Genomic DNA, 13,112 nt, shown 5'->3' on the forward strand with positions numbered 1-13,112 from the left:
ATATGGAAAGGATTAGTTCAGTACAATAGTCATTAAGCCAGATTGGTGGGTATGTTCCTAATAACTAATCGAGGACTCCACAGAAAAGCTAGGTATTGCCATCTCTACTCTTTAGAATGACCACACCACACCTTAAGCCTGTGGTGGCAGGGGTGTTGTCTGGCTTGCTGGGGGAAGCACTACACCTCTTTAAGGGGCAGAGGCATGGACGTCGCTGCAGATTCAGAGCAGGTTAGCCTGGGCACGCGGACTCATCCCCCGCAGGTGACCAGAAGAGTGGGGCGTACACAGATGCAAGACAAGCAGGAAAAGCTCTCTTTTATCTGGACCAGGCAGAGCAGCACCCACCCTCCCAGCCATAAAAGTGGTGAAAGACCAAGTTTGGTCAGGATCTATTGTGGGCACTGCACTAAAGACTCCTTTCTTGGGGTGGGGGTGTGGGTAGGGGAGATTGGAAAAGCAATTTTTCCTCACCACCAGATTGGCCAAGAGAGAGTGTGGGGGGGGGAGGGGTCACCTTCCCCACAGCACATTTGGGGGGTGGGGGTGGGTGCTTAGTTGAAGTGAGCATAGAACAGGAGTTTGGTTGTGATGTCGCAACTCATTCTGTAAGCCTGGGACGAATGCCCAGTGCATGTACTCTGCAGGGAGAGAACATAGTGATCAGATAAATGGTTTGGTAAAGGATTTGAAGCAGGTGTTTGTTAAAGGAGCGGAAACAGGGGTGGGGCAGAAGGGGAAGTGCCTATGATTGGCACGACAGGGAGCCAACCACTCCCCCCCTTGATAGCCCACTTTTACCCTCTGTCTGGCCCAGCAGGGAGCGAACACTCCCACCCCTTATTATAGCCCACTTTAACCCTCATTCGAGGTGGGAGGATCTTAAGGACCCAGCAGCCAGTTGGCTGGGGACCAGGATGAAAAGTGGCGGGGCTGATGGAAGCCCTCCCCCCACCCTATGCAGACATTGAAATGGTCATAGAGTTACCTGCACTGTACACTCTTATCTGCCAGGTGCACCCAGCCAGTTGTTAATAAAGTTGCGGCCTAAATGAAACCACATCCAGTGTCTCCTGTCCTTTCGGTATAGCCAAACAGAGGGCTTTCTTTGCCCTACAGACTGATTCACAGAGATACCAACAGTGGTCTCAATGAAGTTGTGTTCTGTTCTCCGATCATAAGAGAAAATGCCGTGACTTGAAGCAGTAAGAGAGGGAGGAATGATATTGTAAGGCAATGAATGCATAGTTTGATTCAGTTTTAGTTTTGTAGTGCCACAAAGCAAATAAGCATTAGTTTAGAACAGGATGGAATCACTATCTAGGATTGTAAAGCATAGCAGCCAAAGGCAATGTAAACATTCAATTTTTTTCTCATTAGCACTTGTGTTGCAATAGAAGGGCCATAAAAAACACACACCCTGATTTTCAAGTTCTCAAAATAAAAATGTGGTAAGACTGGTTATGATAATTAGCACGTGTGCTGAGCTTAAACTGAAACAAGCACTTGATTTAAATTTAAATTACAAGTTAAATGAGTGAGGAGGAGGGACGGACAGGAGGGCAGGACATAACTGGGGCCAAGTCAAGAGACCATCACTCTGTTGCCCTTCCTGCTGACCAGAGTGGGGGAGGATATTTATACCCAGCCAGTCACAGAGAGGCCCTTTTTTATGCTGTTTGCGGTTTTTTGCCTTCCCCACAGCAGGTCTGGGACACAGTGGGGCAGAGAGGGTAGGTTATAATGTTGCAACTTGGTACACAAAACTTGCAGCAGATGTCCAGTGCAGGTAATCAGTATGGAAGGGACATGGTTACTGGATAAAATGGACTGGAAAAGGATTTGAAGGAAAGCATCCCTTAAAGGAGCTGAGGAAGGGGGTTTGAGGCTCCTTCGTCTTGCATAGTAGGGAGGTGACCTCCTTCCTTTCATAACTCCCTTTCACCTCAGACGAGGGGAGAGGTCTCAGCAGCATGATGGCTGGGACCAGATTGGGTATTATGTAGAAAAATGATTAAGGAAAGAATGAGGACTTGCGCTGTACAATTCACTGCCAGCTACTCCCAGATATTTCAAACGAACAAAGTTTTGGCCTAATGGAACCAAACCCATTGCCTCCTGTCTTTCTTCCAGCACAACTGGACAACAGGACCGAGGCTTCTAAGTCACTTAGGTGAGTCTGGAAATGTTGTCTCTGGGTTTTTTAACAAGTTAGATAAAAATACACAACAAAATATGCAATGACAAATTACCCTTTGTGTAAGATTATACTCCAAAGGTTTCTTAACCCATACAGTCAGCTAAAAGGTGCTGGAACAGACCCAGTGTAAGAGGTTGCTGGGAGCCTCTCAGGTACTGTAATATTTTGTGCTTTCTTACAGGAGTACATAATATAGATGCTTCACTGAGGTTACGAACTATTCATACATTTCAACTGATAGCAATATATTTTTGCAACTGCTGAGTTGCAAACTATCGCACTGCAAGCAATACATTAGAAAACGTTTGTAATAAATCTTGATGACTATACTTGTCTCACATGTCTCCAGCTAGAGAGATCTGTAAGTTTATACTTTAAAAATGTTAATGGCATTACCCATGGGAAACCTTATAACTTCATAATATCCAGGAGCTTCTGTTCTCTTCACAGGTTCCATGAAGGGCCAAGCGCTTTGATGGCTCTTTGGTAAAGAAAAAAGTAAGGTATCTAATATGGAAACTCCATATTGGAAATCATTTCAAAATCTTTAAAGTAGGTAAACTAAAACTAATACCCACCTTCACCTGCTGCAGGATGGTTTTTAATGTGCTGTAAAGCTGATCTGGATCTTTGGGTTCTTTACTTGAAAGAAAATATTAACAAAGAAGATAAGCTTTATCTCTTATGTTCATTTTCTACAATGCTATACATTTCATAAGAGCAACTCACCAATTTACAACATTTTATCACTAATGGAAAAATAAGACCCAAGAGCTATTCTACAGCAGCTTCCTTATCTCCGTTTTGTGATAGATGGAAAGAAATATTTCAAAGTTACTCAGTTTAGAGACGTTTGTTCTCAAAGGATTCCCAAACTGCATCAGCACTATCCCTTTGTCCAAGCAGTACTTACCCTCTGTCTTTTCCACTTGGTTTCCAGCCAGTCTCTCCTGCACACCAACGAAATTAAACATTACATGAGAACTACTTCAGGTTGAAAGTTAATATGAATCTAAAAAGTTAATAAAATTACAGTACTCCCTCAATAAAACGCTTTCTAAAGACTAATGCTAATAAAACTACAGCTCTCTAGCTCCCACCCCATTTGATTTCCTCCATACCACACATTCAGGTATACTGTAACATGCTCTACAAGGAATGCACTGCTTTTTAAAAATTCTTTACCATCTTTTATCATTGCATCTAGCCTCTTCTATGTAAAGAAAATAGAAGTAAAAATGATTCGACACAATAATTTCCTATGGACATAAAATATATTACACAGACAACTGAAAAAATAACTGGTTGTAGCTTTGTTGTGCCCTGATTCAAATGAGTATCTATTTAGCTCAGGTCTGTATTGTGGTCTAGAATTGTAGACATAAGATGGACTCAGAGGGAAAATGCCGATTGCACTGTGAAGCAAAACAAAGGGGCAGAATTAAATAAATGTATGTAGAGAAGCACTACACTAGAATACCTTAGGGAAGTCTCTAAGCCAGAGACTTAGAAGTGAACAATTGAACTAGAAACAGATCCAGCCTGTCTTATATCAGATTAATAGGATAATTGAATCCTGTTAAAAAGACAATACTTGGCAAATTCAAATTTCTCTAATCTTGGGCCTCGTCTGTTTTGATGTAGCTCCACATTAACAAAGGGAGGTTGGTACATACTAATTCCAGGAATGCTTTCTATAGGAATCTGTCGTACTCCATCTTTGAAGCAGGAAAGGCCAGGATAAACTTTTCGAATCTGCGCTTGTTTCCTTTCAATCAGCTTTTTAATGATCTGTAATAATATTGCAGAGAAAAGGGGGGGACGACACAATTTTAGTTTTGAAAGTCAAGGAAAGTAGTTGACTGGCTCAAAGGCAAAGTGGTAGAACATTAAAGAAAACCATGGCAGTGAGAAACATAACAGGCCCCTGATCTCACAGAGTCCCACTGAAATCAGTGAGCATTTTGGGTGCACAAAGAATGCAGGATTGACCCCATCAACAAATGTTTTACTAAATGAGAACACTGTTTATACTCCCGATTTTAGAAAAACCTGTTCCATTTCAAAATCTTAAACTGTGGAAGGTGCTTCTATATTAATGAGCTGCCATTTTACTCATGTTTCCCCCCAAGGAAGTCTAGATTGTGTCTAGACACAAATTCAGTTCAAAATCTGATGCATAAAAAGGTCAAGAGACTGCCCCAATTGGAAGATAAATTCTATTCTATTTTTTTCCCTTTGGTTATCTCAGTTCTAAGTAATTTGGTTTTCTGCTCTTGATGTACATTAAAATGCTTAACTACACTTTCTCTCTCAAACATGTCATGGTCAAGATGACTGCTTCCTGTTTAATTGTTCTTTTATACATTTAAGACACTTAATATTGGTTATTTACTTACCTTTTTAATTAGTTAGTGATCACAATATCTTCTAAATTACAATAGTTTTCTTTAATAGTTAATCTTGACATTTAAGTCATGTTAATTAGACTTCAAAGACAACAGGTCATCAAGGTGATTTGGGATTTTTCATTCCTCCCAGAACTATTGTTTTCTGTTTATTTACAGACTATGCCAGACAGCAGTGTGTTGGTTCACATTCAGAACCTTCTTCTTTGCAGCCACAGGAGACAACCCAATTCTTTAAATGGAAGCTTAAATTCTGTACAAGCTGATAGAACTAGAAAAATCTGGATATGGAGCATTTCAATCTATTTCAAACTGAGACACTTCAACTGCCTTTGAAACATTTTAAACAAAGGTGAGTAGTGAAAACCGCATAAAATAACTAAGCACCCAGACCAGTTGTAAAATTTTAAAAAGCACCTAAATGACTTAAGTGTCTAAGTCACCTTTGAAAATAGGCTTAAGGGAGATTAAGGGCTTGTGTACACACAAAAGTTGTATACTTTAACAATCCTGGTATAGATAAAGTAGTACAATTCCTGTAGTATGGCTGCAATTATGCCGGTATGAAGGTGCTTATACCGAAACAGTTTATTCCCGTGTAGGAAGGGGAAGCAGCTATACTGGCATAAGGCATCTTTATACCATTATAACTGTACCCACACCAGAGGTGTTCAAGCATAACTACTCTGGGGGAAAAAAAGATCACATCTCTAACAGAAATCGGTACAAAATCTGTGTGCAGATCAGGTCGCTTTTGAAAATGTTATCCTTGGGCTGAATTTTTTGAGGGGGGAAAAAAGGATATAGCCTACAGATACCTAAATTGAGAAGAAATCTGAAATTTCATCTGGCTGCCTGATTAGCTCAAAAATATGTTTTGTAATACACAGCATATATGTCAAATTCAAGCTGCCCTGAGGTTCTGAAAGTTAGCTACTGTGCAGAAAAACTTTTTGCTCAAAAGGGCAAAATGTGAGAAAAATCTAAATAGATACAGGTAGTTCAATGTCACGAAATATACTACCACAATCAGATGGGATGACTATAGTTATCTACATCAGGGTGGATTTGATTTAAATCACTAGTCAGGAAGACTTGATTTAATCATGGATTTCTACATAAAAGTGCATTCTTGTTGATTGTTATAGCCTCAATACATATTCTTCACAGGTAGAGGAACTTCATTAAAATATTCCCAAACTGGGTCTCTTTTATGGCCTGCTGCCATTATAGGTTTTCCCTTCTGGTGAGAGAATGGTATGGTAGACCTCAAATCAGTGAAGGCTACACTCAGAAAGACCTCAAGACTTCTAGAATATGCTGCTCAAACAGTTTCACTTTTGTTTCTACTTCCAGTCCCTCCCTTCCCACATTTATCTCCAGACTTCTTCTCCTTGTCCAGATCTATTCCGCCTCCAACAATCTTCTATTCATTGAACTTTTTGAAACTTTGCACTTTTAGAGAGAGGTAAGGGATTGACTCAGTGGTTGAGGTCTTATTTCTCACCACTATATATTAATTAATTTATTTATTTTAAAACATTTTTGCTGTGAACAAGCATGTTATCTCTGGAGACACAAATCCACAGTTTGAGAACTGCAAAACTAAGCATCTCTGATGGTATCTTCTAAACTGAGCACAGAGTCCCACTGGGTAGATAGAAAGATTAACCTAAATAATCTATACAGAAGCTCCTGGAACCCCATAAGATTGGGTCCCTAGCCCATTAACTATTAGAACACATTTACAAAACTTTTCTTAAACATTACATGAATATATTGTCTCATACTATAGAATTAGAATTTATAATCCCTATTCCGTGATGAGATATCCTTGAGCTATAATGTATCTTAATTAAAACTATCTTTAGATAGGTTTTTTCCTCAAAAAGCATTTTATCAAAAAAATCTGATTGTTTTGATTTTTTTTTAAAAATCATTGATTTTTATCCACCCTGATCTACATTATCTTTCCTTAAATATACACATAAAGGAAGAAACAATAGTAAGGAAAAAACTATGAAGTTTTCATGTTTTAGATCTTAAATTTCCATTCATTTTGATCTATTATAGATACATTATAGATCTATTACAAGCTTTAGTACTTGAAGGATCCGCAAATTAGCTATTAAGTATACATGCAACTTTAGTCAACTTTAGGTTCCTGGACATCATTTAGAAACCAATGTGTTCAGAAAGACTGAATTTTTTACAAAAAGTTGTTTTACTTGGCATCAACTGTAGAAAATAAAAGGGTGAGAGAGAATGTGTGTGAGAGTTACACACATGGGCATCAGGAGAGATTTTTTTAAAAATTAAGGCCAGAATCAGTTGTTTTGACTCTCTGTTGTCTAAGAACAGACTGCATCTTCCATTCATCTTTTAAAATAATTCTGCCTTTGAGGTAATGCAATTAATAGCAACTGGAACTTGGAAGGCTAATATGGGAAACAGCTTCTGTCAAACAGAACAGGCTGTTTTTCAGTCAGGATGTTCTCCTGTTAAAAAGAAACGGCTGCTTGACACAGACACCATTTTACAAAATAAAACTGAAATCACAAGCTCTGACCCTGTCACAGAAGGACCCAGTAGCCTTGTGCTTTTTAAAGAAACATTTTTGTGAACATTTTCTGTTTCATCAGCTACCCAGCTGAACCACATTTCAGAAAAGCACTTAAGCATGTGCTTAACGGTCACTTTAATGCCAAAATGTTTTGCTGGACCAGGATCTTTGTGTGAAAAAATGGTGAACTAGTTAAAGGATATAAATAAGAACTTTCCACTCAAAATTACCATTAAGGAATGCTGCAATAACAATTATGTAACTCAAATACTTAAAAAAAAAACACACACATTTGAAAAATAGATTAAAGCAACCTCACAAAATTTCACACATCTGCTCACCCAGAACGAGTAATTTTATTTTGTGACATCAGTAATATATCAATACTTTTTTCAATGTTATCATTATGTTAACTGTAGAAAAGGAGAATTTATGCTTGAGAGAGGGTAAATTTATGATAATTTTAAGGCCAGAATAAAATATAGGTTTTAATTAATTAAACAAATGCTTCTGTGATATTTTGAATATCAGACATGGGCATGAAAGGAGGTAGATATCTGAGTGCTGACTAAAGAAATGTTTATATAAGCCATCTAGAAATATTTATATAAGCCATTTTAAATGTGTCATTTTTTTTTAAACAGTGTTAATATTAAACAATATCTTATTTCGTTATTTACCTCTTTTTGCTTTTTAATGATGACAGAAAATTCAGTGTAGGGAATCCTTGGATTTAATTCACATCCCATTAGAGTGGCTCCTTCATAATCCTTGATATAGCCAACATATTTTGCTTTTGGTACTTTAATATCTTTGGAGAAACCCTAAGAAATGATAAACTCAAATTGATACAATACAATTTTCTGTTTACATTTATGAATTACAATCAGATTCATTACACTGTCAAAATGCCAAAAATATAAAGAGAGAGCTACAGACCATGGCCCCAGTTAGAGCATAAGTAGCTTTACACACAAGTAGTCAGTTACTCACGTGCAGGTTCATGGCCCATATCAAGAGTAGAAACTAAACTCCAAAGTGTAACCAGTTATGTTCGGGGGGGGTGGGGGGTTGGAAGCAGGGAGACACACAGTTTTTTATTCAAAGTAAGATGTTTATAAATGAGTATGAAGGCAACTTTCAGCTCTATTTCAACATTACATTAAAGGGTCTCAATCCTGCAGTCACTAGTCAGGCAAGGCTTCTGCTGAAGTCAATGAAAGTTTTGCCTAAGTAAGGCTGCTGCATTGTGCCCCAAAAGAACGAACCCCCCCGCCCCATAAAAATCAAGTGCAAAAAATAAAAAACAAAATATAAAACCAAAGAAAGTTCCAAAGATTACAGCATACAGATCTCATAAAATCTGCAGGTACTGGGGACAGAACACCCTACCCCGCCCCAATAATTCCCTGACAAAACTAGGAGGGGGAAGTTTTCCTCCCCTTTGGCTACTTCCTTATGGATTTTCTTAGACTAGCGGAATCTGACTTGTTTTGTTTTTGTTAAAATTTGCCAATATAGGTCCCCAATTCTGCATTTGGGTCTGTCATCACAGACCCCTACACTCACATGGATTCACACTGAAGTTAACAGCACTGTGTATGGGTCCACAGTAGTGGACCCAAAACAGGACTGGTGCTTCAGTGCTGAACTGACTTTTTAGTTAGTATCTATTTTAAAGAAGGATCAAAGTAAGATTAAAACAGTCTCAGTCACCATACACTAGACTAAAATTTTCTGCTGGCATAACTCACTGGTTTCAGTATGATTTGTGAGCACAAGAGAGATACAAGATAAAGCTGTAAATCTATTTCTGTTCAGTGTGGTAAGAATACTGTATTCCCACATACATCTGTGCTACCTCAAACTCCTTCCAAAAACAGTGATTTATTAAGTGCATGGAGCTGGTAACAGCTTTTTAACATACAATTAGGAAATCAGAAAGTCTGAATTTATCTTAACGAAGTTCAGCTGTGACTTTCTGTAAAAAAAACACTTAATTGAGAGTATTATGTAATCTGCAAATACAATCAAATTTTTCCTTCAAAATACACTGTTCTATAAAGATAGTGCCTTAACTTTGGCTAACACAGAACATATTTTGTACATTAAAATAAAAAGACACTACACATTTTACACAGCTGCTTAGATACCACAAGCTGCTAATACATTTTACGTAGGCAATGCCTGTGCTAGCACTTATGTTGGCAAATTTTGTGTCACTCGGGGGTTCAAAAAAACCAACCCCCTGAGTGCCACAAGTTTTGCTGGCATAAGTGCTCATGTGCACAGCGTTACGTCGGGGGGAGACGCTCTCCCGCCAACACAGCTACCACCACTTGTTGAGCTGGTTTTATTATGTCGATAGGGTAGCTCTCTGCCATCAGCATAACGCAGCTACACAAATCCAGTTACAGCTGTGCCGCTGTAAGCTTGTAACTGTACACCTGGCCCGGCCATAGGGTTTCTACATTTCCATGTCTTACATTGGCTGAAGACTTTTCTTAGGCTGACTTACTTGTTTCTTGAAGTAGCCAATTGCATATTCGTCTGCATACGTGAGAAAGTTGAGAATGTTATGCTTGATGTGATACTCTTTCAGATGATTCATTAGGTGAGTTCCATAACCCTATGTGGAAATAGTTAAGGAAATTCATCTCATGAGAAAAACCTTTTTGGTGTTACATGTATTAGAAGCTATGGAGCGAGGGCTGTTCTTTGAAGGGAGTATTTCTCCAGAGCTGAACTCAAGGACCTCAGTTATTAGCAAAGACTGAACTATTTACAATACTTGGAAGGTCACATATGTGACCCAATGGAGAACACAGAATGTCATAGCTTCTAATTATTGATTCACTTTTGATCTAAAAGAAACAACCTCAACTCTCTTGGGGAGTAGTGTGTTGATCTAGAGGTTATTTTTTCAGATAGTTGTAATTTAAGGTGAATATATCTCTATATATTGTATTCAAGTTAAATATCAAGTATATAGATTCACAACCTTGGGGACTAACAAAGCTAAAGGTGTTCGGATGCTACAATGATATATCTGAGAAACAGATTCTTCCTTAAGACTTACTTTGGTCATGTCACTTACAAAACACTTTGTAATGGCTAGGCAGCTGATGTACTAAGAATGCTGTTTATTATGGTAATCATGACTGTTTCATTGTTACCTTGTCCTCTTACCCCTCTGCTTGTTCATTTTACCCACCTGTTGTTTTTCATCACATGCTAAGATTTTAGGCTTTTTTTATTCGGGTGCCATCTTTTTATTATATGTGCAAAGCACCTAGCCCAGTGGAGACCTGATCTCTGATTGGGGTCTCTAGGCACTACCACAATATAAATGAATAAATAATGAATAAAGATGTCCTCTGATGCCAAATAAAACAATTCCCAGTCTCATTCAGAAACAGAAGAGAATTATGCAATAATGTAGCTAAGAGTGAATAATCCTACAGAAAATAAATATGCTATTTATATTTCCAAAAACTGTCCTATTCTTTTTCTCTTGCGATGAAAAAGAACTGATACAGACTAAACCCAGTAATCCTTCACTAATGAGACAGAGTATTTTATGCTAACTGCACACAATGTAACTGAATTAATCATTCCTGCTTATGCTGCAATTATTGAGACAATGGATAAAAAACTGGCGTCTTTTAAAAATGTCTGGGAAATATATCTGGGGTCTCCTTATTTCATTGGAAGATTGGGAGACTTCTTATGCTTTGACATGAAATAGAGCAATAAATTACAAAATGGAAAGTACAACATTACTCATGATTCACTATCTTTAATGGCCTCTGGAAAATGGCAACAAAATTATATCATAAATAAATAAATATTGGAAATTTAATACAGAATACTTAATAATGACACATGCTTGGAAAAGCCTGTCACTGTGGGGTATAATACCTTTGCATCAACTGATTTCCAGTGACTACCCTTTAAAAGTTTGGGGCCCTTTTACAGACTTCACATTTAAAATTACAACCCCAGATTATGTACTAAATTGCATATTTCTGAAATTTAAGTAAACTACTAAGATACTTGTTTCGCCCTTCCAAGAGTACAACTGGTATCAAATACGTGATTTGACAACTCATGGACCGTTGAGGGGTCCCAAAAGTTCTTTAGAAATTCTCAGAAGTGCACACGATATAAAGGGATTTTCAGTGTTCAAATTCTAAATTCACAAGGGTTTAATTTAAATAGACGAAACCATGATCAAAATGTAGTGAAAAATTATTTTTCACCTAAAAACTAGAGATGTGAGTGCTAGTCAAGCTTATTTCTCTGTAGCAGAACAATCCAAACAGTAAGTTAGAGACGATGGGTATGTCTACATTGAAATCAGACACTCGTAGCTGGCCCATGCCAGTTGACTCCAGCTTGTAAGGCTCAGGCTAAGGGGTTGTTTAACCAGTGTAGACATTCAGGCTGTGTGTGCAGCCTGAGCTCTGGGACCCTCCCACCTTGCTGGATCCTAGAGCCCAGGCTGAAGCCTGAGCCCAAACAGCTACACCACAATTAAACAGCCCCTTCACCCAAGCCATGCGTTTTTAAATGCAGCGTAGACATACACTATGACATTTTCAGTGCCCATCATTCTCTGGTCACAATTTAGTGACCCATTTCAAGAGTTCTAAATTATTTTGTCTGACTGCCAACCCTGAGTGTCACATCTGAGGCTTTACGGAATTTTTTTAAAGTAATTCTGAGAATGACGGTGGCAATTACATATACCTGGAACATTTTGTCCTAGAGATGATTTTTAATTTAGCTATCTTATTTTATGTAAATTTATTTCTTCAAATTTTATTCATTCTCACAAAAACTTCTGCAGCTGAATATTCATACAGAGAAATTAAGACATACAAGCTACAATGCACATTGTACACAGAAGTCTCATGCAGCTACTTCAAAACTGTTTCAACTTTCAAAAGCCAAATTTAAAAAAAATAGTCCTCCATCTTACTTACTCCAGCTACCTGAAAGTTCATAAAGATAGGAAGTACTTTTCAGCAGGAAGAGGGCAAGATCCATTTGTAAAGATTTTCTTATTAGCTACTGGTGGTGGCCACCTTCCACAGAAAGGAACACAGGAAGCCCAGTTTTCAGATGTAGTTATCTCAAATAGATATGTATGTTAACAGGCACCCAGGAGTGTAAAACTGATAATTGTGCACCAAAGTGCTCATGCATATATTGTTTAAGCAGCTACTTTTGACAGTTGGCCTTTGTTAGTTTTATTTGGTTGTTTGTTTTTTAAAATGCTACCCCAGCAGAACTGTTACACAAAGTGTGTCAGCACAACTTTGTACTAAATCAGCAAAAGCCATTACACAGTGAACACACATTTTTCTAATTATTTAGTCTTAGAAATATACATATCTGGACTGTTATATTTTATTGTTCAGATCTGCTGAAATGCTGGATGAATCCCTTTGTGACAGACCGCCAGCTAAGAGAGTGAGTGAATCTCTCTCTCTAAAACTGGAGTTTAGTGAATCCAAGACTGAGGGAACATATTTAAGGCTGTAAAAGCATTCAATTCCTCCACCCTGGCTCTTTGTTTCCAAGAGCCTGAATGTAGCACATAACTTCTGCCAACTCTGTGATGTGAACTCCAAATTAGTTTCATTCTCATCTATAAACACAGTTGACTGAATATACAGCTACAGCACCATCTAAAGGCAAGAGGTTGAAATCAAACAGCAATAATTTTGATTCACCTGAAATCCTCTGTTAAAAGGAAATCTGGTACTGTACTTTTACACTCTTCATTTTTAAGCAGAGAGGTTCATTCTTCAGGCAATTTAGGTCAATATAGCTTTGGCGCTCGGGGGGGCGTCAAAAATCCACACTCCTGAGCTCCATAGCTGTGCTGACCTAACCCCCAGTACAGACATAGCTAGGTCAACAGAAGAATGCT

General features: G+C 38.1%; 1 protein-coding gene across 2 annotated transcripts in view; it reads right to left on the reverse strand.

The window, feature by feature from the left end:
* The window catches only part of KAT2B (lysine acetyltransferase 2B), a 65,910-nt gene that overhangs the window by 7,016 nt on the left and 45,782 nt on the right, over positions 1–13,112 (reverse strand). For both annotated transcript variants that reach the window (XM_074945666.1, XM_074945667.1), the window contains exons 12-17: positions 9,690–9,800; positions 7,852–7,995; positions 3,877–3,991; positions 3,114–3,150; positions 2,779–2,842; positions 2,597–2,681 (exon numbers count right to left, since the gene is read on the reverse strand). In XM_074945666.1, the coding sequence (XP_074801767.1) occupies positions 2,597–2,681; positions 2,779–2,842; positions 3,114–3,150; positions 3,877–3,991; positions 7,852–7,995; positions 9,690–9,800 (556 nt within the window). The remainder of the gene's footprint in view (positions 1–2,596; positions 2,682–2,778; positions 2,843–3,113; positions 3,151–3,876; positions 3,992–7,851; positions 7,996–9,689; positions 9,801–13,112) is intronic.

The sequence above is a fragment of the Natator depressus genome, chromosome 2 (genome assembly GCF_965152275.1).
Source record: "Natator depressus isolate rNatDep1 chromosome 2, rNatDep2.hap1, whole genome shotgun sequence".
Lineage (NCBI taxonomy): Eukaryota > Metazoa > Chordata > Testudines > Cheloniidae > Natator > Natator depressus.